This window comes from Pelodiscus sinensis, chromosome 11, assembly GCF_052426305.1.
Source record: "Pelodiscus sinensis isolate ZL-2025 chromosome 11, ASM5242630v1, whole genome shotgun sequence".
Classification (NCBI taxonomy): domain Eukaryota; kingdom Metazoa; phylum Chordata; order Testudines; family Trionychidae; genus Pelodiscus; species Pelodiscus sinensis.
In genome coordinates this window covers 8,045,374-8,070,010 of record NC_143062.1, presented here as the reverse complement: position 1 = coordinate 8,070,010, position 24,637 = coordinate 8,045,374, and the positions used below count along the sequence as shown (strand labels likewise).

The 24,637-nt window shown below is 59.3% G+C and overlaps 2 protein-coding genes across 6 annotated transcripts in view; one reads left to right on the top strand and one right to left on the bottom strand.

The window, feature by feature from the left end:
* Nucleotides 1-5,531: 5,531 nt before the first annotated feature.
* On the top strand, nucleotides 5,532-24,290 carry BAP1 (BRCA1 associated deubiquitinase 1). 4 transcript variants are annotated; one of them, XM_075939498.2, is made up of 17 exons: nucleotides 5,532-5,659; nucleotides 7,714-7,743; nucleotides 7,849-7,903; nucleotides 9,012-9,144; nucleotides 10,064-10,183; nucleotides 10,942-11,003; nucleotides 11,088-11,230; nucleotides 12,520-12,598; nucleotides 16,516-16,639; nucleotides 16,961-17,108; nucleotides 17,489-17,673; nucleotides 18,250-18,374; nucleotides 21,248-21,720; nucleotides 21,800-21,960; nucleotides 22,393-22,485; nucleotides 22,993-23,065; nucleotides 23,221-24,290. In XM_075939498.2, the coding sequence occupies exons 1-17, from the start codon at nucleotides 5,623-5,625 to the stop codon at nucleotides 23,352-23,354; spliced, it is 2,175 nt and encodes a 724-aa protein (XP_075795613.2). In that variant the 5' UTR covers nucleotides 5,532-5,622; the 3' UTR covers nucleotides 23,355-24,290. The 4 variants fall into 4 exon arrangements, with proteins under 4 accessions (XP_075795613.2, XP_075795612.2, XP_075795614.2 ...); XM_075939497.2 differs by having other exon boundaries at nucleotides 10,064-10,213; XM_075939499.2 differs by lacking the exon at nucleotides 5,532-5,659 and adding an exon at nucleotides 6,442-6,531 and having other exon boundaries at nucleotides 10,064-10,213.
* DNAH1 (dynein axonemal heavy chain 1) overlaps nucleotides 24,076-24,637 on the bottom strand; it is a 125,386-nt gene continuing 124,824 nt past the window's right edge. For both annotated transcript variants that reach the window (XM_075939494.2, XM_089781040.1), the window contains exon 79: nucleotides 24,076-24,278. In XM_075939494.2, coding sequence (XP_075795609.2) covers nucleotides 24,157-24,278 — 122 coding nt within the window. In that variant the 3' untranslated portion in view covers nucleotides 24,076-24,156. The remainder of the gene's footprint in view (nucleotides 24,279-24,637) is intronic.

The following is a 24,637-nucleotide window of genomic DNA, read 5'->3' as shown; positions in this document are numbered from 1 at the left end:
CGCTACCCCTTCGGGGATGTTGGGGGCCAACGCTCTCCCCGGCAGGGGTGCCATTGTAGGGGGATAACAGAAGCAGGATGGCCGTGGCTCACAGGGCTAAATCCAACCCCACTGCATCCTTCCCACTCCACACTGCCTGCTCCAAACTCCGAGCAGGGGAGAATTAGAGTGGGAGGGATGGAGAAAAAGAAATCCCAGTCGGGACCCCTCAGGCACTGGCAGGTTAATATCACACTGCACATGCGACTCCCGTCCTCCAGTGGCATGGAGCCAGGCAGCGCTTTCTTCACGGAGCAGAGCGCCGGCCGAGCCCAGCTCTTCCACAGGGCCCGACTGGCTGCCAGCGCTCCCTGGTGTCAGCACACAGGGGGTTTCTCCGGGAATAAGGGGAAATGCTTCAGCCTTAGCCAAAGGCCTGGGGAGACCGTGGGAAGGTGTCGTTGAGCGCTGGATCAGGCCACGTGAGTCCTCCTGGCCTTGCGATCTACAAATCGACTGGCCGTTTGGTTTTGCGACTTTAGGAGGAAATTGCGGGGGACCTGTCACCCCGGCTGAGCTGTCTCGGGCTGGGGTGCGGTGTCTCTCGGGAAGGGACGAGCACCTGCTAGCTCGGGACATTTCAAATCAGGCTCCAAGTACTCAAGTCCCAGCAGTTCCAGCCAGATCGTCCGGCTCAGCCAAAAAGAAACGTTAATTTCACCCCCCCAACCAAACTATCTCCCCAGACCTAAAACGACATTCTTTCTACTTTTTTCCTTTGGACAAAATGTCTCGTTTTTGGTTTGTTTCAGGTCAGCCCAAAACCATGATCCTCCCCCTCCCCCCCCCCCCCCACACTTTGGCCACCAGACCGAAAAGCTGGGCCCTTGAACAACGCGACCTAAAAGGGCTTTGCCAGGTGGTGTTTGCACAAGCAAAGTAAAGACAAACAAGGAGCTCCAGGCAATCTCCCTGCTAATTAAAGCAAGGCAGGCAGGGCTGGGGAAGGCACCCTCCAGGGGCTTGTTTCTTGAGCTTTAATTAAGCGGGGGGGGGGGGGGGGTGCAAAGGACAGCATTGCTGGTGTGTGTCTGACTGCCTCTGCCACGGGATTTGCCAAATGCAAGTGACGTCCCTTTGCTACCTGCAGCAAAGCCTTCCTCCCCTGCAGTAGCGCCGGCGGGAGGGGGTGCTGGAAGGAGAGCCAGAGCCAGGCTGAGAGACGCTTCCAGATCGCAGGCCCTGGTTCTCGTGGGGGACTTCAATCACCCTGACATCTGTTGGGAGACCAATACGGCAGTAGACAGGCAATCCAGGAAGTTTTTGGAGAATGTTGGGGATAACTTCTTGGTACAAGTGCTGCAGGATCCGACCAGGGGCCGTGCACAGCTTGACCTTCTGCTCACAAACAGGGAGGAACTAATAGGGGAAGTGGAGGTGGGTGACAACCTGGGACGCAGTGATCATGAGATGGTAGATTTCAGGATCCTGACCAAAGGAAGAAAAGAGAGTAGTAAAATACACACCTTGGACTTCAGAAAAGCAGATTTTGACTCCCTCAGAGATCTGATGGGCAGAATCCCTTGGGATGCTAACATAAAGGGGAAAGGAGTCCAGGACAGCTGGCAGTATTTTAAAGAAGCCTTATTGAAGGCACAGAAAGAAACCATCCCGACGCGTAGCAAGAGAGGCAAACGTGGTAGGAGACTGGATTGGCTTACAGGGGAAATCCTTGGTGAACTTAAGCACAAAAAGGAAGCTTACAAAAAGTGGAAACTTGGACAAATGACCAGGGAGGAGTTTAAATGTATAGCTCGAGAATGCTGGGGGGTTATCAGGAAGGCGAAAGCGCAGATGGAATTGAGACTAGCTAAGGATGTGAATGATAACAAGAAAGGTTTCTACAGGCATGTTAACAAGAAGGTAGTGATCAGAGAGGGTGTGCGGCCCCTAATGCATGAAGGAGGTAACCTAGTGGCAGATGATGTGGGGAAAGCTGAAGTACTCAATGCTTTCTTTGCCTCTGTCTTCACGGACAAGGTCAGCTCCTGGACTAATGCGCTAAGTGATGCAAGATGGGATGAAGATGGACAGCCCGTGGTGGGTAAAGAACAGGTTAGGAACTATTTAGAAAAGCTAAACATACATAAATCCATGGGTCCGGACTTAATGCATCCGAGGGTACTGAGGGAGTTGGCAAATGTCATTGAGGAGCCTTTGGCCATTATCTTTGAAAAATCGTGGAGATTGGGAGAAATCCCGGATGATTGGAAAAAGGCAAATGTAGTGCCCATCTTCAAAAAAGGGAAGAAGGACGATCCAGGGAACTATAGGCCGGTCAGTCTTACCTCGGTTCCTGGAAAAATCATGGAAGGGATCCTTAAGGAATCCATTTTGAGACACTTGGAAGAGGGAAGAGTGATTAGGAATAGTCAGCATGGATTCACAAAGGGCAAGTCGTGCCTCACCAATCTGATTAGCTTCTCTGATGAGGTAACTGGCTCGGTGGACATGGGGAAGTCAGTGGATGTGATATACCTTGACTTTAGCAAGGCTTTTGATACGGTCTCCCACAATATTCTTGCCAGCAAGTTAAGGGAATGTGGATTGGATAACTGGACGGTAAGGTGGATAGAAAGATGGCTAGAAGGCCAGGCCCAGCGGGTAGTGATCAATGGCTCGATGTCAGGATGTTGGTCGGTTTCTAGCGGAGTGCCCCAAGGTTCGTTCTAGGACCAGTGTTGTTCAATATCTTTATTAATGATCTGGATGAGGGGATGGATTGCACCCTCAGCAAGTTTGCAGATGACACTAAGCTGGGGGGAAAGATAGATACACTCGAGGGTAGAGATAGGGTCCAGAGTGACTTAGACAAATTGGAGGATTGGGCCACAAGAAATCTGATGAGGTTCAACAAGGACAAGTGTAGAGTCCTGCACTTGGGACGGAAGAATCCCAAGCATAGTTACAGGCTGGGGACCAACCAGCTAAGTAGTAGTTCTGCAGAAAGGGACCTGGGGGTTACAGTGGATGAGAAGCTGGATATGAGTCAACAGTGTGCCCTTGTAGCCAAGAAGGCGAATGGCATATTAGGTTGCATTAAGAGGAGCATTGGCAGCAGATCCAGAGATGTGATTATTCCCTTTTATTCGGCTCTGGTGAGGCCACATCTGGAGTATTGTGTCCAGTTCTGGGGCCCCCACTACAAAAAGGATGTGGACGCATTGGAGAGGGTCCAGCAGAGGGCAACCAAAATGATTCAGGGGCTGGAGCATATGATCTACGAGAAGAGGCTGAGGGACTTGGGTCTGTTTAGTCTGGAGAAGCGAAGAGTGAGGGGGGATTTGATAGCAGCCTTCAGCTTCCTGAAGGGAGGTTCCAAAGAGGCTGGAGAGAGGCTGTTCTCAGAAGTGACAGATGGCAGAACAAGGAGCAATGGTCTCAAGTTGTGGTGGGAGAGTTCCAGGTTGGATATTAGGAAAAATTATTTCCCTAGGAGGGTGGTGAAGCACTGGAATGGGTTCCCTAGAGAGGGGGTGGAGTCTCCATCCCTAGAGGTGTTTAAGTCTTGGCTTGACAAAGCCCTGGCTGGGTTGATTTAGCTGGAATTGGTCCTGCCTAGGGCAAGGGGCTGGACTTGGTGACCTTCTGAGGTCTCTGCCAGCTCTATTGTTCTATGATTCTATGGGGCCTGCACTCTCATTCTGCTATCCCTCTTCCCACTGCTGCCAGAGCCTGATCTGCATTAGGTGGGAATCCGGCCTAACCCCCTTGTGCCTCCTGTGGTGGGGCCCCAGCCGAGCCAGAGGTCCCACTGGCAGCTGGGTGGGGCTCTTCTGTGGCCTGCGCGGGAGCAGCAGCCAATGTAGGTCTGAGCTCCCGGGCCCTAGGCCGACCTTGGCAGAGACGGCCCTGTGGGCAGAGGCCAGAGCAGCAAGCGCCCGGCAGGATCAGCTACATGCCCATGCCCAGCAAAGCCAAGGCCCTGCAGCTGGGGGTGGGGGGGGTGTAGTTTCATCCTAGGGGTATGATGAAGCATGTTAGCTCACAATCCCAAGCCGCAGGAGGATGTGTGTACCCATCACAACCACTGTGGCCAGGTGCTTTCTGTCTGTCCGCATCCCAGGTCCCACGGCTGGGTCCTAAGGGCTCTGGAACGCACCCGGAGCCTGGGCAGGGAGCTTTCCGAGCATGCCTAGCCAGCAGGAGGGGCAGCAGTAGCCTCTGGACATGGTGGCTTGCTGGGCCATACCTGGAGAGGAGATGGGGTGGCGGCTTTCTCATCAGCTGCCGCCAGTGACCTTGCTAAGCAGGATTCCTCCAGCTAGCCCAGCTCTCCCCTCTCTGGCCCTGTGGATTAGCAAGGGGCTGTGGGGCGGGGCAGGGGACAGCTTGGATTAGCAAGGGGCTGCAGGGCAGGGGAGAGCTCATCCGCGTGCTGATGTAATAGACAACTGATTACTGTCGCCACTAATTGATCACTGTCACCTGGGGTTTCTGAGCCCTGGGGCCAGCACACTGCAAAGAGATGGGGGTGAGGGGCACGTTTCCTACAGCCTAGGAAGCAAGTTAGAACACAGGCTGTGCCACACTGGAGCACGGCGTATGAGTGGCGAGTGCCGGCTGCTACAGGAAGCGGTGCAAATTCCCCCTAAGCCTGTGACAGTGCCGGACTCAGCAGGGGTGTGTGTGTGTCTCCTTCCTGACCCCAGCTGACAAGCAGCTTGTGCCCTGAAGCATGAGGATGGCTAGCAAAGGGTTTGCTGCTGGGGTTAGCAAAGTGTTGCCTCTGAGCAAGGCTTCAAATCAGAGGTCTCTCCTCCCCCCGGCCCTTTGGGACACGAATCCCATGGGCTGGGCTGAGTCTGCGGCAGGGGGTTTTCCATACCACAGACCCATGGCCTGTTGCTGCTGCGACGCCTGGAGGACACAGACTGGGAAGGGGGGCACGGGCAAAGCAGGGTGGGAAGATCACAACCGGGATGGCAGGGGGCCGGCGGGGCTGGGTGGGGAGCCCGCCACTGCAAGAGCAAGGGGGGCACAGGACGGGGGGCTGCGGAGCTGTTCGGGGAGCCCAGGAATGCAATGGCAGGGGCTGCGGGGTGGGCTGAGGGGTCGGTCCCGGGGGCTGTGGTAGGGCGGGGGGAGAAGAGGGGGCGGCCCAGGGCACAGACGCGAACAGCCCGGCCCAGCGCGGGGCACGAGGCGAAGCGGCCCCAGCGAAGCCGGTTCTGCCGCTATTGGTAACATGCGGCTCAGCCCGCGCGGCGCTTGGGCGGGCGGGTCCCGGTCTCGGCCCCGCGCAGGTACCGGGCCGGGGGGGCAGCGCCCGATTTTCAGCAGCCGGCGCGGGGCGGGGCCATGGGGCTCCTGGGGGCTGGCCGCGGCCCCGCCCCGAACCCGGCAGGGGGGCTCTCCCGGCGGCTCCGAGACTTATTTCACGCTTTCAGCGGGGCGGCAGCCCCCCGCTGGGACTTATCTCCCGCCCCTTCCCGCCTCTGGGCGCCTGCGCGGCGGGTCGCGGTGAGTTGACGTCAGAGCCAGTGGGCGGGGCCGGAGGCGGATGCGCTCGTGGGGCCCGAACGTCCGGGCAGCGGAGGGGGGCGGGGCCGGACATGGCGTTGAGGCCCGGCCCGGGGGAAGATGAATAAGGGCTGGCTGGAGCTGGAGAGCGACCCCGGTGAGCGGGGGGAGCACGGGATGGGGGGAGGGGCAGGCTGAGCGGGGAGCGTTGGGGGCGGGGCAGGCTGGGGAGGGGCTTCGGGGCTGTGGAGGGGGCAGACTGTGGGGGAGCACGGGGGGAGGGGCAGGCTGGGGGGAGCACGGGGGGAGGGGCATAGGGGCTGTGGAGGGGGGCAGGCTGTGAGGGAGCACGGGGGGAGGGGCAGGCTGGGGGGAGCACTGGGGGAGGGGCATAGGGGCTGTGGAGGAGGGGCAGACGGGGGGAGCACTGGGGGAGGGGCATAGGGGCTGTGGAGGGGGGGCAGGCTGTGAGGGAGCACGGGGGGAGGGGCAGGCTGGGGGGAGCACTGGGGGAGGGGCATAGGGGCTGTGGAGGAGGGGCAGACGGGGGGAGCACTGGGGGAGGGGCATAGGGGCTGTGGAGGGGGGCAGGCTGTGAGGGAGCACGGGGGGAGGGGCAGGCTGGGGGGAGCACTGGGGGAGGGGCATAGGGGCTGTGGAGGAGGGGCAGACGGGGGGAGCACTGGGGGAGGGGCATAGGGGCTGTGGAGGGGGGCAGGCTGTGAGGGAGCACGGGGGGAGGGGCAGGCTGGGGGGAGCACTGGGGGAGGGGCATAGGGGCTGTGGAGGAGGGGCAGACTGTGAGGGAGCACGGGGGGCGTTGTGGGGGTAGCATAGGGGGTCGAGGGAGCCGCAGGCTGTGGGGTGGGGGAAATGGGGGCCTTTTGGGCCTCGGTAAAGGGAGGAACTGGGTAAGGCAGAGGTTGTGGAATGAGCAATTTCCCCCGAAATGGGATAGGACCTCACGAGGCAGTTAGGAAAAAGCCTTTTCCACAAGGCTGGAGCCCTGGTTTCTTGGGTCCCGCTCTGGTGAGAGTGACCCATCCGGTTGTTCTGTATCTATCTGTGTTGTGTTAAAATCCTACCTGGGCACTTACGTGGTACAGCAGCGCTTAGGCCGGTGCTTTCGGGAGTCCATGAATGGTGCCACCCCCCCCCCCCCACATCGACTGGGTGGTCCCCCAGTACGTTAGCTGCCCTAGCTACAGCTTCACACTGGGAGCCGTCTCCCCTAGCCCCCCATCTCTGTGTCCTTGCATTCCAGGATATAATCTCTCGTCTTGTACGTGTGGGAAACAGCAAGATACTCCCGGGAAAGATAAGAATGAAGACCAGTCTCCCAGCTCTCAGATCTAACTGACAAACTTCTTTCTTTGATGTATCTTCCCCATAATAAGTTCTCCTACTTCCACACAAATGTAAATACATGAAATATCCTAAAAATGGATCAAACTGCTCCTCCTCCTGATTGGGCAGAGAGAGAGAATGTCTCTTTTTAAATGCTTGGGAGGCTCCAGGTATGATGGAGTCATATCCCTTCCTAGATAGTTTGATGGCAGTAGTAGGTCAGTACCTTGATATGTAGGCTAGGGATGTTAAAATTAGATGAATCAACTAATCAACTAATCAACTAATTTCCATTGACTATTTGATTAGTCGAGAAGGGCGCTTCTGCTTTGAAGTGTAGCAAGAGCACACCCGGCGTATGTGTTCCCAGCAGGGGCCCTTGTGCATTTCAAAGATTAAAACACTGCATGGAGCCTGGGGCCAGTGGGGGACTCAGAGCCCCCCTGCTGGCCCGAGCTCCATGCTGTACTTCTGCTGTCCACGCTGCCCCTTCTTGCTCAAGAAAAACCCTCTTGCTCAATGCCGCTACGCTGATTATTTTCAGGAAGAACGGCATTACACAAGAGGGTTTTTCTTGCGCAAGAAGGGGCAGTGTAGATGCTCCTTCTGGAGCAAGAGCCTCTTCCGCAAAATGGTGGCTCATTAGGTATGCAAATGAGGCTCGGCGATATTCCATGCTTAGCCTCATTTGCATACTTCTGGCGCAAGATCGCACCAGTGTAGACATAGCCTTGTGGTTTCCTTCAAATTTGCCATGGGAGTCCTACTGCGCTAATCAGAAGGGAGGGGCAGAAATCCTCTGCATGCTTTGTGTGTAGCAGCGTGAGCTCAGCCAGAAGTAATCTCTGTCTTGTTCCCCTCCAGGTCTCTTCACCCTGTTGGTAGAAGATTTTGGTGAGTACAGGAGCCATTCTGCAGGGTTGGTTTAGTCTCAGACGCGGACGCTGGCCGCCGTCAGCTGGTCTTGTCTCACTGATTCCTGCTCTCTTTTTTTTGTAGGAGTTAAAGGGGTGCAGGTTGAGGAAATCTACGATCTACAAAGCAAATGCCAGGGGTAAGTTACCAATCCGGGCAAACTTGCTGCGGTCGGTTGGCTTTGTAGACCCTGCTGTGCACTGCACAGTGATGTAGTGCTGTTCACTTTGACGCTAACGTGTGCTAGGGAGCTTTTCGTTTGCACCTGCATGGTCTACACACACTGCTGTATGTGCCGACATTAGTGGGTAGACGTGCCCTGAGAGTCTGGGAGCTCCCCGGGAGCAGTTTGGACGGGCCTGCCTGTTGCTGATCAGATGTCTACTGTGGTTTGTGTCATAGACAGGGAAGTTCTGAAAAGTATTTGGCCTGGCTTGGGAGGTAGGCTGTGTGGGCCATCTTCCTGCTTGGTCAGGAAGCGGAAGGGATGAGTTAAGTCATGGGATGGGGACTCCAGGCTGGTACCAGAATAACAGTGTGTATAGAGAGAGATCCAGCAGGGTCATGGGATGGATTGCAGGGGTTTCATGTTTTCCGTCTTCTCCACTGGCACAGGCAGGTTGCAAACAGCGGCTGATGTGATTTTTCTTGGTGGTTAGTGTGACGGCGCGTCGGGGTTCCCCCGATCATGCAGCCCCGTCGCAGCAAGAACAGACTCTGCCAGCCAGTAGAACAGAGAGGGGTTATTGCTTCTCCAGGATACAGCCCAGCACAGACGTGATGTGTCCACCAGAGTCTGGGCCAGGCTGCCTCAGCCCCCGTGAGATGGGGTGCCTCGGCCTTTAGACTCCCAGACCCCCTCCGTAGTCTGTCTCCTTCATGATTCCCTCCCCCCAACACCTCAAGGTGTCCCCCGCTGGGCAGTGCTTACAGACAGAGGCCAGGAGGGGTCCTCCACGGCCCACAGCCAGCCCACGCACAGCAACCAGCAAGGTAGTGACACTACATCACAGTTAGAAACAGTCCCATATCTAAGAGCGAGCCAGCAGGGTGCTGCCACAAAGCCAATGCCAGACCCTGCTCAGAAATGTTACGCTGCCAACCTAGCGTAGGACAGTGGGGGCGAGGACAGGCCCTTGCTGCCTTTAATGCCTCTCCTTTGTTTTCTTCCCGCCCGGTGTGGTTTAAACTGAAAAAGTCTCTGGTGTTTGAGTACTCCAGCCTCTTTGCTTTTCTTTCCCCGCCAGCCCCGTGTACGGGTTCATCTTCCTCTTCAAATGGATTGAGGAGCGCCGGTCCCGCCGGAAGGTCTCCACCCTGGTGGACGAGACGTCGGTGATCGACGATGACATTGTCAATAATATGTTCTTTGCTCATCAGGTAGGGCAGCCGAGCGCGGCTCTCGGGATGCTGCTGGGGAGCGGGCGGCGAGGGCACTTCCATGCAGCCACACAATCTGTGGCAATCCAAACTGTGTCAGAATCAGGCAGGAATGGTCGCCAGGCATGCCGTGGCTGCCCCGGCGGGTAGAAAGCACAGTGCTGGGAGGTTGCATGCTCAGCCTAGATCAGGAGGCCTTGGCCCCGCTGTGGTTTGGCTCTGTTGTTCGTCTGTTTGGGGCACATTGAATTTGAGACGGCAGCTGATACCTGAGGGCTTTGGCAGGGGGGCCTGGGAGGTTTGGCAGACTGGACGGCGGTGATACGGGAAATGAACGCTCCCTGGATCACTCCTTCTCCCGTGATAGGAACGGTCTGAGAAATTGCTTGGGCGAGAGCGGCTCTTCGGAGCCCACTCAGCACAGCATTCGGGCTCCAGAGGTGCTGCTGTGTTTGGTGCAGTCCCCGGCTGCAGGTCAGCCTGGGGATGTGGCCCAGCCCTGCGGGAGAAGGGAGTTTAAATGAGCACTGCTCCGGCCCCCGAACGGTGTGGGCTGCAGCCTGCCACGGTGCCACACTTTCTGTAGGCTTTCCGTGGCTGCATACCTAGCGTCTGTCCTTGTGTGCTCCGGGCCAGTGCGGCAGAGCTGAGGGCGTTGTTACGGCAGAGGTCCAGTCTCAGCTGTCCAGTCTCAGCCCTGGCCTTTGCCGTGACCTGCTGCTCCCAAGGGTGCGGTGTGATCGACCTGAAGACGCTGACCCCCAGGGCCCTGGGGGTTGGGTCGGTGGGTTTCGGGTTCCAGGCAGCTGTGGTGCTGGGTTTCAATATCGGTCCCTGCCGGGCGCTGGGTTACATCCAGGAGATGGGGCTGCTGGAATGACCCGGTTCCATCATCTGACTTGGTCTCTTTGCCCTGTAGCTGATTCCCAACTCCTGTGCCACCCACGCCTTGCTGAGCGTCCTCCTGAACTGCAGCAGTGTGGACCTGGGGCCGACGCTGAGTCGCATGAAGGATTTCACCAGGGGGTTCAGCCCAGAGGTCTGGTGTGGGCTGGGCTGGCCTGGGGAGGTGGGGGAGCAGCCGAGGGCGGCCACTTGCTTGTGGGGGGGAGGGAGGAATCATGATGTGTTTAAGGGAATGGTTCCTTGTGCCCCCCCCCATCCTATGTTCTTCCTAATCATGTCTCCTGAATCACTTGTAGTCTCCTTTGCTTGGGCCTCGCTCTGGGCTGTCCCCGAGGTCTGGAATATTCTCCAGACCTCCTCAGCCAAGCTCCCTCTGGCCTCCTCCAAGTGCTTCTCTCAGGCCTGTCCCTTCACATGCTTCCTTCCCCGCGGGCGTGTCCTCGCCCCCTCCTCGGGAACCGGCCCCGTCCCTTCCCTTGGGTTTGCTTCTCCAGGGTACGATCCGTTCTTGGAAAGCCCCGCATCAGTCTGTTAGCGAGGAGCCCATTGGTGTCCAGGGCAGGGGCTAGCGAGGAGCCCGATAATGAGGGGGGTGAGGAACCTGTTGATGAGGGGGGCGAGGAGCCCGTCGGTGGGGGGGGGGGGGCGCGTGTCCAGAGGCAGGGGCTAGCGAGGAGTCTGATAACGGGGGGGCATGTCCAGAGGCATGGGCTGGCAAGGAGCCTGGTAACGAGGGGTCGAGGAGCCTGTTGACGAGGGGGTGAGGAGCCCGTTGGTGCGGTGGGAGGAACCTGCGGATGAGGGGCAGGGCTGGGGTGCTGCGTTAGGGGACTCCAGCCATCCCGTCCCTCCGCCTCAGGGGTCTTGCTGCTCTGCCTTTGCTTTCTGCAGAGTAAAGGCTATGCCATTGGGAATGCTCCGGAGCTGGCCAAGGCCCATAACAGCCATGCCAGGTGAGTGTGGGCGCCCCCGCAGCGCTGCGCCCCGGGGAGGGGAGGCTGCTGCCGGCCTGACCTCTCGGAGGCGTTGCCTTGCAGGCCAGAGCCTCGGCACCTGCCGGAGAAGCAGAACGGAATCAGCGCCGTGCGCACCATGGAGGCTTTCCACTTCGTCAGTTACGTTCCCATCAAGGGGCGGCTCTTCGAGTTGGACGGGCTGAAGGTCTATCCCATCGACCACGGTAAGGGGCCCTGGCGCCTCCCCGATGTGCCTCCTCATCCGGCACCCGCTGTAGGAGAGTGTCCTGGTCTGGGGAGTTCTTCTCACGTCGGGGAGTTCGGGTTGCAGCTGAAATCAGCGTCCCTGGCGTAACGTCGGGGCGCAGCGCGGCAGCCGCTGCCTCCAGAGACAAGGGAGGAGCGGCCCTGGCAGCAGCACAGCATACAGCGAGGCCCACGAGGAAGGACCCCACACACCTACCTCCCCGCTATCGCTCTGTCCGGGCTGCCCAACACCTCGTCTCTTACCTGCTGCCAGTGCCTCCTTAGCAGTGTCCCACATGGGTTCTTAAACAGCGCAGCTCCTGTGGTGAGCCCCGCCCCGCCCTTCTTCTCGTGCCAGCCCTGTCCTGGGGCACTCGCTGCTGTTGCAGGTGTCCGAGGAGAGGCTGGCGCTGGGGCTGAATTGGTAGCTCGGATTCCGTGTCGCTCGCCGTTCCGGGGCAGCGCTCAGAGGTGTACGGGGAGGAGGGGAAGTGCCTGAAGGGGCACTGAGATCCCACTCCTGTTCGTGGTGCAGGGAGAACGGGGCTTCTCTGCCTGTTGGGAGGGTGTAAATCTGTGTCCTTTCGAAGCTTTGGGCTTTTTGACTCTGCAATCGGAACAACCTCTGCTCACTTCCACTAGAGCAGGCTGCAAGCGAGGCTCTCGCCTGACAGAAGGAGCGGTGGACAATCCACCCTGCAAATGGCAAACACGCTGTAAGGCCACGGCTGGACTTACCCGCGGATCAGTGCTCCAGAGGGCGAGCCTTTGGCATTTGATTTAGCAGGTCTAGTAAAGACCTGCTAAGTTGAACACCGAGGGCGCCACCTTGAGGCCGGTGCTGCTCCTCGTGAGGAGTAAGGGATGTTGACTGGAGTGTTTCTGCCATCGACCTCCCACTGTGGGGACGGTGCCGAAGTTCGAACCAAGGTCCAGCTGACGTCGCTGGAGCTGTGTGTCTTTGAAGTATCTCCGGTGTGGACCTGGCTTGCCTGCCTCTCTGGCTCCCAGCACATATCCCAGCCTGGCTGGGAGCAGGAGGTGACGGGCGGTGTGTAGCCATAGGCCCCAGTTGGGGACGTTGGCCCAGGCTTAGAGAGATGGGAGTGGGTCCCCTGTCCCGGCGGGACTTGCTAATGGGACGGATTGCTCAGAAGGTGCCACTCGCCCTGTGAGTTGCTGGAGCCAAGCGGCGAGCTGCTGTGCTGGCCCGGTGCGAACGGGCATCTCGGCCTGCCCGACTAATGTGCTTTCTCTGCATTCCCAGGGCCGTGGGCTGAGGATGAGGAGTGGACGGATAAAGCCAGGAGAGTGATCATGGAGCGAATCGGCCTGGCCACCGCAGGGTAAGTGCTTGGCAGAAGCGGGGGTGGCTTCCCCCCCCCCACTGCAGGGGTTTTGCGGTCCGGTGGCTCGGGGCACGCGTGAGCCCTGGCTTCCCCCGGTGGCGGGGAAGGGCCAGCAAGCGCCGGAGCGGCGAGAGGCGTTATGGATAGCAATAGAATCGCTATGGATAGTAATTCCATGCTCCAATAATAAGACATTAGCAGTAGGGATATATTACCGACCACCTGACCAGGACAGCGATACTGACATTGAAATGCTGAGGGAGATTAGAGAGGCTACCAAAATAAAGAACTCTATAATAATGGGGATTTTAATTACCCCCATATTGACTGGATACATGTCACCTCAGGAAGAGAAGCTGAGATAAAATTTCTCAATGCCTTAAATGACTGCTTCTTGGAGCAGCTGGTGCAGGAACCCACAAGGGGAGAGGCAATTCTCGATTTAGTCCTGAGTGGAGCACAGGATCAGGTCCAGGATATAATGGTTACAGGACCGCTTGGGAATAGTGACCATAATATAATAACATTCAACATTCCTGTGGTGGGAAGAACACCTTAGCAGTCCAGCACCCTGGCATTTAATTTCAAAAAGGGGAATTACACAAAAATGAGGAGGTTAGTTAAACAGAAATTAAAAGGCACAGTGACTAGAGCCAAATCCCTGAAAGCTGCATGGAAACTTTTTAAAGACACCATAATAGAGGCCCAACTTAAATGTATACCAAAAATTAAAAAACATAGCAAGAGACCTAAAAAAGAGTCACCGTGGCTTAACCGCCATGTAAAAGAAGCAGTGAGGGACAAAAAGGTATCTTTTAAGAAGTGGAAATCCAATCCTAGTGAGATAAATAGAAAGGAACATAAACACTGTCAAATCAAGTGTAAAAATGTAATAAGAAAAGCAAAAAAAGATTTTGAGGAACAGCTAGCCAAAAACTCAAAAAGAAATAACAAAATATTTTTTAAGTACATTAGAAGCAGGAAGCCTGCTAAAAAACCTGTGGGTCTTCTAGATGATCGAGCTATAAAAGGAGCAATCAAGGACGATAAAGCCATTGCGGAGAAACTAAATGATTTCTTTGCTTCAGTCTTCACGGCTGAGGACGTTGGGGAGATTCCTGAATCTGCATCGTCCTTTGTGGGTGATGAATCTGAGGAACTGTCCTAGATTAAAGTGTCATTAGAGGAGGTTTTAGAACAAATAGAAAAACTTAATGTTAACAAATCTCCGGGACCGGATGGCATTCATCCAAGGGTTCTAAAAGAACTCAAATGGGAAATTGCTGAGCTATTATCTGTGGTTTGTAACCTATCCTTTAAATCGGCTTCCATACCTAATGACTGGAAGGTAGCCAACGTGACACCAATATTTAAAAAGGGCTGTAAAGGTGATCCTGGCAATTACAGACCGGTAAGTCTAACTTCAGTACCAGGCAAATTAGTTGAAACAATAGTAAAGAATAAAATTGTGAAGCATGTAGAAGAGCATAATTTATTGGACAAAAGTCAACATGGTTTCTGTAAAGGGAAATCCTGTCTTACTAATCTATTAGAGTTCTTTGACGGGGTTAACAAACATGCAGACAAGGGGGATCCAGTAGATATAATATACGTGGATTTTCAGAAAGCCTTTGACAATGTCCCTCACCAAAGGCTCTTGTGTAAATTACATGGCCATGGGATAAGAGGGAAGGTCCTTTCTTGGACTGAGAACTGGTTAAAAGACAGGAAACAAAGGGTAGGAATAAATGGTAAATTTTCAGATTGGAGAGGGGTAACTAGTGGTGTACCCCAAGGATCAGTCCTGGGACCAATCCTTTTCAACTTATTCATAAATGATCTGGGGAAAGGGGTAAGCAATGAGGTAGTAAAGTTTGCAGATGATATAAAACTGTTTAGGATAGTCAAGGCAGAAGCAGACTGTGAGGGACTCCAAGAAGATCTCACCAAACTGAGTGATTGGGCAACAAAATGGCAAATGAAATTTAATGTGGATAAGTGTAAAGTAATGCACATCGGGGAAAATAACCCCAACTATACGTACAGTATGATGGGGGCTAATTTGGCTACGACAAATCAGGAAAGGGATCTTGGAGTTATCGTGGACAGTTCTCTGAAAACTTCCACACAGAGTGCAGCGGCGGTCAAAAAGGCAAATAGGATGCTAGGAATTATTAGGAAAGGGATAGAAAATAAGACCCAGAATATCTTACTGCCCCTGTATAAAACTATGGTACGCCCACATCTTGAATACTGTGTACAGATGTGGTCTCCTCACCTCAAAAAAGATATTTTGGCCTTGGAAAGGGTTCAGAAAAGGGCAACTAAAATGATTAGGGGTTTGGAACGGGTCCCATATGAGGAGAGGTTAAAGCGACTGGGACTTTTCAGTTTAGAAAAGAGGAGACTGAGGGGGGATATGATAGAGGTCTATAAAATCATGAGTGGTGTGGAGAGGGCCGATAAAGAAAAGTTATTTATTAGTTCCCTAAATAGAAGAACTAGAGGACACCAAATGAAATTAATGGGTAGCAGGTTTAAAACTAATAAAAGAAAATTCTTCACACAGCGTGTAGTCAACCTGTGGAACTCCTTGCCAGAGGAGGCTGTGAAGGCTAGGACTATAACAGAGTTTAAAGAGAAGCTAGATAATTTCATGGAGGTTAGGTCCATAAAAGGCTATTAGCCAGGGGATAAAATGGTGTCCTTGACCTCTGTTTGTCAGAGGCTGGAGAGGGATGGCAGGAAACAAATCGCTTGATCATTTTCTTCGGTCCACCCTCTCTGGGGCACCTGGTGCTGGCCACTGTCGGCAGACAGGATACTGGGCTAGATGGACCTTTGGTCTGACCCAGTACGGCCGTTCTTATGAGCCTGCGTGTCGGAGAGGCAGACGCCAGCTCGCCCTGCGCCGTGGCGTTGCCAGAGGGGCGAGAACGGGGGGGGGGGGGGGTCTTCCCTCGTGCAGGTTTCTGGATGGGGTCTCGGTGTCTTGCTTGCCTGGTGTTGCTGACGGGGGCCTGCAGAGGGGCCCAGCTGATCGCAGAGGCCAAGCGGCCGGGTAGCTCTCCCACTCGATGGCTCAGGGTGTGGTGTGGCAGCTGCTGGGTTTCCGCCTGGGGGAAGGGCCTGGCGGGCTCGTGGGCCCTGCCGGCTGGAGGCCAGCCAGCGGTGTTGTGGTGTCAGATGCGGCTTGGGAAGGGGGGGACCTTCGGACATCCCCCTGGGAACAGGAAACCGCTCTGCTCCCAAAGCGGCTGTGGCAAGGCTGAACGGGAGCTGCCCTTTCCCACCCCACCCATCTCCCGCCGGAGCCCTGGGCTGCGGAAGGCGTGCTCTTCCGTGACTTAGGAGGTGGTCCCCAGGAACCCCAGCCCTGCCAGCACGCAGCGCGAGCGCGGTTCCCTCTTCCCGGCATGCTGCCGCTTGGACGAATCGTTAGCACTTTGCGGCTGCCTACCCAGGCTGGGGGTCTGATGCCTCCCAGCAGCCCCGGCGGGCAGGAAGGGGACTCACAGGAGTGCGGTGAAGGGGAGTGCCCCGTCGAGAGGCAGATTAGAAATCCATAGCACAGGCAGGCTGGGAGCCGATGCCTCTGCGGCGTAGGAACAACGCTTCCTTGCCAGCCACGGCTTTGGAGACGCAAGCGGCGGTGGCCACAGCTGGGTGGGTTTTCCCCTCCGTACCAGGCGAGTTTAGATTGCCCCGGGTTCCTGCCCCTGCCTGGCAGCGAGGAGGTACCGGCTGGGGCAGGGCGCCAGGGGCCGCGTTGCGAAGCCCAGACAAGGTGACTCGAAGTCGGTCTGTCCTCCGCGGAACGCCGTGTGAACCGGCAGGCGCCCGCTGCTGGCGGCCTGTACCTCGCGTCACGCGCTGGGGGCGCGCCGGGCTAACGTGCCGGGGCATTGCTGCAGGGAGCCGTACCACGACATCCGCTTCAACCTGATGGCGGTGGTGCCCGACCGGAGGATGAAGTACGAAGCGAGGCTGCACGTCCTGAAGATGAACAGGCAGACTGTGCTGGAGGCCCTGCAGCAGGTAGGGGACCTGTGGGCAGCTTGGCGCCGCTGTCCCTGTCCCAGGGTGTGCGGGCTGGGACCCCGGCTGGGTCTGTGCGCTCTGCCTCCTTCCCGGAGTTGTCCCACGTGCCTGCTGTCCCTGCCCCACGTCTCCCAGGTGGGTCTCTGACCCAGGGCCATTCAGCCCAGTGGCCGGTCCCTTCTCTCCCGGCAGAAGTGGCCGCTGCTTTTCCTGGGCGCTGGGGGATTGGCTCAGCCGTATGGGTTCCCCTCCTCCCCGCCCCGACGCCGCGCAGCACCCGTCTTGGCAGGCGGGGCCTGATCCTTTCTTGCTTTCCAGCTCATCCGGGTAACTCAGCCGGAGCTGATCCAGACCCAGAAGTCCCAGGAGTCTCAGGCGGCCGAGGAGTCCAAGCCAGCCGGCAGCAAGGCCTGTGCAGCACCGGAGACGAGCAGAGCCCAGCCGACCCCGGAGAGCTCGCACCCCGGTACGGGATTCGCTCTGCGCAAAGCACCCGGGGCCCTTGTGCGGGATGGAGCAGAGTTGCCTTGACCTCCAGTGTGCAGCTCCCTGGGCTGTCCCAGGGCCTCGGGTGGTGGCTTCCCTCGGCCCTGGGCCCAGGCCCGCAGTCAGCGTGTGCTGGCCAGACCCTGCCATGGGCTGGGCTGCAGAGTTTGAGGAGGGTGGCGCTTGTGCCGGGTGCACTCTTGCTGTCAGCTGCGTACTGGCTGGCGAAGGGCGGGGGGCTCTGGAGAGGCAGGAGAGCCGCCACCGGGGGCGGGAGCCAGGTGATCGAGGAGCATCTCGAATCCAAGGCGCTGGCGTCCCCGGGGGAAGCTGCTCTCTGACGCAGGGCGTGCGTTACAGACGGCGCTGAGGACTCGACGGGCCAGGGCCACCCCGCCTCTGCGCAGAGCCTGCCCCACAGGTCCAAGGTGGGAGCCAAGGCCCCTGGGAGCTGCCTCAACGGGGCTCCCGCAAACCCCAACCCCATCGTGCAGCGACTCCCGGCCTTTCTGGATAACCACAACTACGCCAAGTCGCCCATGCAGGTACGCGAGGCTGGGCCGGCTCCCCGCCGGGGCGGCAGGCCAGGGCGGGGCAGTGACCCGGGCTCTCCGTCCGGGGGAATAGCACTTGGGAACCCTTTCTCCCCTCTGGCTCCAGCCGAGGGGTCCTAGGGCCATTGGCCCGTACCAGCAGCAGAGCAGGCTGTACACACCGAGAGGAGCCCATGCTAATGGAGGGGGTGCTCAGCTCCCACGGAGCTGTTAAGTCTCGCTTGTGGCCCCGGCGGCCGCGTGGCTGGGTGCTGGCTTACGTGGCCAGTGGGACCGTGCTCGGGGCACGTTGGTTTCCCCCCGGGTGCTGTGGGCAAATGAAAGCCGCAGCACGGGTCTTTGGTCCCAAGCCTCAGTGGATTCATGTTCGGCTGCACCTGGTGGTGCCCAGGGCAAGTCTGGGCTGCATGCAGGGGTGGTGCCCTCTATGGAGAGCGCCGGGTTGACTCCCTGCCCCAGAAAGGGGCCCCCAGGTTGCAGCCCTGCCGGCCTGAGGCCAGTGCTGAAGTGTCCAAGGAGGGCTGGCTGCGTGCGGCCCCAGCAGTAGTAAGCGGGTGTGTGTTGCAGGAGGAGGAGGACCTGGCCGCAGGGGTGGGCCGGAGCCGGGTTCCCGTTCACCAGCACTACTCCGATGACGAGGACGACTACGACGACGAGGAGGAGGAAGTTTGTAGCGCTGCCGCGGCCATCAGGTAAGGGATGCAGCCAAGAGCCCAGGTTGCCGGGAACGTGCGGCCCGGCTTTCGCTGCCGCATGGCGCTCACCCAGCAGGGGGTGAATCCCCCCTCCCTCCCCGGCCTGCCAGCTCTGAGTGAGGCAGGAGGCATCGAGGGAACCGTTTCAGCAGCTTGGGACCATATGGGATGAGAGGGAAGGTCCTATCTTGGATTGAGAACTGGTTAAAAGACAGGAAACAAAGGGTAGGAATAAATGGTAAATTTTCAGATTGGAGAGGGTGTACCCCAAGGGTCAGTCCTGGGACCAATCCTTTTCAACTTATTCATAAATGATCTGGAGAAAGGGGTAAGCAGTGAGGTAGTAAAGTTTGCAGATGATACCAAACTGTTTAGGATAGTCAAGACAGAAGCAGACTGTGAGGGACTCCAAAAAGATCTCACCAAACTGAGTGATTGGGCAACAAAATGGCAAATGAAATTTAATGTGGATAAGTGTAAAGTAATGCACATCGGGAAAAATAACCCCAACTATACGTACAGTATGATGGGGGCTAATTTGGCTACGACAAATCAGGAAAGAGATCTTGGACAATTATCGTGAACAGTTCTCTGAAAACTTCCACACAGTGTGCAGCGACGGTCAAAAAGGCAAATAGGATGCTAGGAATTATTAAGAAAGGGATAGAAAATAAGACCCAGAATATCTTACTGCCCCTTTATAAAACTATGGTACGCCCACATCTTGAATACTGTGTACAGATGTGGTCTCCTCACCTCAAAAAAGATATTTTGGCCTTGGAAAGGGTTCAGAAAAGGGCAGCTAAAATGATTAGGGGTTTGGAACGGGTCCCATATGAGGAGAGGTTAAAGCGACTGGGACTTTTCAGTTTAGAAAAGAGGAGACTGAGGGGGGATATGATAGAGGTCTATAAAATCATGAGTGGTGTGGAGAGGGTGAATAAAGAAAAGTTATTTATTATATCCCATAATAGAAGAACTAGAGGACACCAAATGAAATTAATGGGGAGCAGGTTTAAAACTAATAAAAGGAAGTTCTTCTTCACACAGCGTGTAGTCAACCTGTGGAACTCCTTGCCAGAGGAGGCTGTGAAGGCTAGAACTATAACAGAGTTTAAAGAGAAACTAGATAAATTCATGGAGGTTAGGTCCATAAAAGGCTATTAGCCAGGAGGTAGGAATGGTGTCCTTGGCCTCTGTTTGTCAGAGGCTGGAGAGGGATGGCAGGAGACAAATTGCTTGATCATTGTCTTCGGTCCACCCCCTCCGGGGCTCTTGGTGCTGGCCACTGTTGGCAGACAGGATACTGGGCTAGATGGACCTTTGGTCTGACCCAGGACGGCCGTTCTTATGTTCTTATCTTATGACCCACGGCTCCAGCCGAGCGGGGCCACGTGTGCTGGCTGGGAGCAAGAGGCAGCCCTGGTGGCCAGGGGGCTGGCGAAAGAAGCTTCACAGCTTCCAGCCCTGCTCACCCGCCCCGTGCCGGGCCTCGGCCCAGGGGCCTGCCCATCCGGGTGGGGGCCCCAGGGCTGCCAGCAAGGCCCCCGAGAACTGGGCGACAAGGCGAGCGCCCCGGCTTAAAGGGCGGCTTCGAAATCTTTGCTTCCCCCTCCTGCGAAATTCCCGGTGGTTCTGGCAGGCACCGGGAGGCTCCGTCCCGGAGGTTGGGGGGCTCCGAACTCGTTCGAGCCGCGGGGCAGAAGTAGCATTCGCTGGTGGAAAGGGCTTGCGAGCTCCGCCCCGTGGACGCTGCTAGAGGGCTGGGTCGTAGTGCCGCCTTCCTGGACAGTGAAGGGGAAACTGGTCTCGTCGGTGCCTAGACCAGTGGGAGGGGGGAGGCGGGGGCGGTCTGCTGGACAAGCACTGGCTCCGCTGGGTGTCACTTGGCGCGTGGCTCTCACGAAGCTACGCCAGCCGAACTGCCCGGTGTGTCTCCCGCTGCCCCTCTGCCGCGGTCGCTATTTCCACGCGCTGGGTGCTGCGCACGGCCATGCCGAGCAGCTAACGGCCTGTCCCGTCGCGTGCACGAAGCGGCTCCCTCCGCCCTGCCTGGGTGAATTTGCTGGGGCGGTGCCTCCTGCCGCTCCTTGCCGGCCGGGCTCAACGCGGTCTGTCCGGGCCGGGTGCCTCCTGCCGCTCCTTGCCGGCCGGGCTCAACGCGGTCTGTCCGGGCCCGGTGCCGCCTGCCGCTCCTTGCCGGCCGGGCTCAACGCGGTCTGTCCGGGCCCGGTGCCGCCTGCCGCTCCTTGCCGGCCGGGCTCAACGCGGTCTGTCCGGGCCCGGTGCCTCCTGCCGCTCCTTGCCGGCCGGGCTCAACGCGGTCTGTCCGGGCCCGGTGCCGCCTGCCGCTCCTTGCCGGCCGGGCTCAACGCGGTCTGTCCGGGCCCGGTGCCGCCTGCCGCTCCTTGCCGGCCGGGCTCAACGCGGTCTGTCCGGGCCCGGTGCCGCCTGCCGCTCCTTGCCGGCCGGGCTCAACGCGGTCTGTCCGGGCCCGGTGCCGCCTGCTGCTCCTTGCCGGCCGGGCTCAACGCGGTCTGTCCGGGCCCGGTGCCTCCTGCCGCTCCTTGCCGGCCGGGCTCAACGCGGTCTGTCCGGGCCCGGTGCCTCCTGCCGCTCCTTGCCGGCCGGGCTCAACGCGGTCTGTCCGGGCCCGGTGCCTTCTGCCGCTCCTTGCCGGCCGGGCTCAACGCGGTCTGTCCGGGCCCGGTGCCGCCTGCTGCTCCTTGCCGGCCGGGCTCAACGTGGTCTGTCCGGGCCCGGTGCCTTCTGCCGCTCCTTGCCGGCCGGGCTCAACGCGGTCTGTCCGGGCCCGGTGCCGCCTGCCGCTCCTTGCCGGCCGGGCTCAATGCAGTCTGTCCCCCGGGCAGGTACAAGCGGAAGGGGCAGGGGAAGCCGGGGCTGGGGGCTGGAGCTGCCGACGGCCAGCTCTCCGTGCTCCAGCCCAACACCATCAACGTCCTGGCGGAGAAGCTCACCGAGTCCCAGAAGGACCTCTCCATCCCCCTCTCCATCAAGACGGGGGGTGGGGGCGCCGCCGTGGCCGTGGCGGCCCACTCCCAGCCCTCGCCCACGCCCAGCAACGAGAGCACGGACACGGCCTCCGAGATCGGCAGCGCCTTCAACTCCCCGCTGCGCTCCCCCATCCGCTCGGCCAACCCCACCCGGCCCTCCAGCCCTGTCGCCTGCCACCTCTCCAAGGTGCTCTTCGGGGAGGAGGAGAGCCTGCTGCGCGTGGACTGCATGCGCTACAACCGGGCCGTGAGGGACCTGGGGCCCCTCGTCAGCACTGGCCTGCTGCACCTCTCCGAGGAGGGCGTGTGCGGCCCGCTCGGCGCCACAGGTAGGCCGGGGAGGGGGAGCCCCTGGCAGGGGTGGGGTGAGGTGCGGTGGCTCTGTGCTGACTCTCCCGGCCTGCCCAGATGGGGGGAAAAGCTCCCCTCCCGCCGGCAGGCAGAGCGAGGAGGCCCCGGCTGCTGTGAGGGCGGACGAGAAGGAGGCGAGCGAGCCAGGCGACAGCAGAGAGAAGGTGGCGCTCTGCCGGCCCAGTGACCACCCTTGTGGGGAGAAGTATTCGCCCAAGGTGAGTGCCCCACGTCCACGGCGGGGCCGGCCAGAGCTGCTTTCTGTGGGTGGGCGGCGGGGCTAATGCTGGGTGCTAGAGCCAGCGCCTGGCACGCTCCCGCCGGTAGCCTGCCCTGTCTGCGGGCTGGGCTTCGCAGCTCGCCTTGGGGGCGCGTCCCTGGCGCAGGACACTGGCTTGTTCTGTGGCTGGGGGGGAGCTGTGTGCACTGGGGCCAGGGCCGTTTGTCCTGTGCTCGCGCTCACCGGGCCCTGCCGCGTGGGACGTCCCCGCAAGAGCCGCATGCTGGCGCCCTGGCTCTGGGCCCTCCCCGACTCGGGAGCCGTCCCACAGACCGGCCCTGTGCCGCTGTCCGGCGGGGCCTTCCCTTCCCCCGTCCCAGGCCCCGCGCCGCACTGGGCAGGGGGCTCACGCTCTGCTTGGCTCTGCCAGGAGCTGCTGGCGCTGCTGAAGTGCGTGGAAGCCGAGATTGTGAACTACGAGGCCTGCCTGAAGGAGGAGGTGGAGAAGAGGAAGAAGTTCAAGGTGCGCTGGCTGGGGGCTTCGCTGGAGCCGCTGGGAGGAAAGCCGCTTCGGAGCGGCGGGGGAGACTCCTTGGGGAGGGTGGTCTCAGCCTGCCCTCTCCTTCCAGCGGGGAAGGGGGCCTGTCAGCCAGCAGCCCCACCCTGGGGAGGCTGACGCCCACAGGAGAAGCGCTGGGCTTGCCCGGCTGCCTAGCAGAATTCCTCCAGCCCCGCTCGGCCGGTTCTGCCCTCGGCCGTGCTCCCGAGGGCAGGGGTTTCCCGGGAAGCGCTGTGGAGCGGAACTTCCTGCCCGCCCCTCCTCGGTACCCGCTGCCCTTGGAGCTGGCCCCTTGCCCCCCTTTTTACAGGCCCCCTCCCTGTCCGAGCCCGTCAGTCCAGGCAGTGGCCAGAAGCTGGGGTTGGGGGGCTGACCCTGGCTGTGGTCTGCAGGGCTGGGTCAGGTGTGGGGCTCCCTGGGCCTGCCCAGGAGGCAGCGTTCACCTGGCGTTTCCCTTCCTTTGCCTCTCAGATCGACGACCAGAGAAGAACCCACAACTACGACGAGTTCATCTGCACCTTCATCTCCATGCTGGCTCAGGAAGGTGAGGCTGGCCGCTTCCCTGGGCACCCGTGTGCGGGCTCCTGCCAGCTGGGGAACCCTACAATGGGCGGGGCCGAGGGGGGGCGGGTGTCCCCGGGAGGTGGCTGAGCGGAGCAGGGGCTTGTTCTGAGCCAGTCCCTGGCATCTGCCCTGCAGGCATGCTGGCCAGCCTTGTGGAGCAGAACATCTCGGTGCGCAGGCGGCAAGGCGTCAGCATCGGGCGTCTGCACAAGCAGAGGAAGCCGGACCGCCGGAAACGCTCCCGGCCCTACAAAGCCAAGCGCCAGTAGCCGGGAGGGGAGCAGAGATGCCAGCGCTCGGCCCAGGGAGACGGACCCAACGGGAACGCCGGGGCTGGCTCGCCCTGTGCTGGAATAGAGCCGGCGCCCACCCCGTGAGAGATGGGATCGGGTTGGCACCCTGGGCCTGGTGGAGGCTGGGGGGCAGCGATGGGCTCGCCTGCCAGCAGGGAAGAGGCAGGCTCCTGTCCGCGCTGTGGTGGGCCTGTGCTGAGGCTCGAGCTGCCCAGCGCCTGACCCACGTTGCTGCTGTCCCCCGGCCCCGTGGCTCTCGGGTGCGAGTGTCCATGTGGGGGCAGGGTTCCGGGGACAGGCTGGACGTCCCCCCCGGCAGTGACTGCAGAAGGCGGGTTCTCTCCAAGCCCGGCGGGGGCTTGCCGGCGCGGCCGGAAGGGAACGCACAAGGTTCAATGCCGCCCCTCGCCCTGGCGTTCCGGAGGCAGCTGCATGTGGAAGCTGCTTGGCCTCCGGGCACAACTGGATTTACCAGCCCGCCTGTTTGCCCCGAGCGTGCCCGTGTGCTGAAACCAGGGCTGGGCTCCTGCTGCATGGGCCGGGCCGGGCTGTAACTAGCAGCCCTCTAGGAAAGAATAAAGCTGTCCCCGCCCAGGGCTGGTTAACGGGCCAGAGGACGGAGGCTGCTGTGCCTAGAAACTATCTTCCAGTGCCTTAGCTGGGGTGCGGAGTGGGAAGAGAAGGGAGCAGGCCAAGGTTGGGAAAACAGCTGTTTATTTACAGGGGGCAGCCAGAGCGGGGTTACCACCAGCCAGTCGGCACCCCCCGCCCTGGTGGCCTAGAAGTCCAGAGCACAGATCAGGGCCACGCCCCGCTTGATCCAGTGGCGCTGGGCCTTGCTGCTGGGGATCTCCACGGCGATCACGTAGTTGGTGGAATGGCCAGTTGTGGACAGGGTCCCTGCCAGGGAAAGGGGCAAAGATGTAGGGGAGTGCGACCCTGGGGCTGGTCGCTTTCCAACCCTCCCCTGCGGCCGCTGCTCTGACTTGTGGTGGCTGCTCTGGCGCTGAAGCTACTGTAGGTGCGGCCTGGCCTTGTGCTGCCCGGCCCTAGAACCGTCCTGCAGCAGCGCTGGGCCCTGGCTCGCGGAGCAGGGGTCTGATCTAGCACTCGCTGGGTCTGTGAGCCTCCCCGCAGGGAGACGGGCCTAGTGGAAAGCAGCTTAACCCAGCCCCCAATGCCCCAGCAAAGGCACCATGTGCACGGGGCTGGCTAAGAAAATCCTCCCGCTTGTTCTTGTGGCCACAGGCTACAGGCCG

Bases quoted from the DNA above. Each gene is read 5' to 3' on its own strand.
- BAP1 (XM_075939497.2), top strand. From the start codon at position 5,623: ATGAATAAGGGCTGGCTGGAGCTGGAGAGCGACCCCG. The intron at 9,145-10,063 runs GTAGGGCAGCCG...TTTGCCCTGTAG, and splicing joins ATATGTTCTTTGCTCATCAG to CTGATTCCCAACTCCTGTGC. The intron at 17,109-17,488 runs GTACGGGATTCG...CGTGCGTTACAG, and splicing joins CCCGGAGAGCTCGCACCCCG to ACGGCGCTGAGGACTCGACG.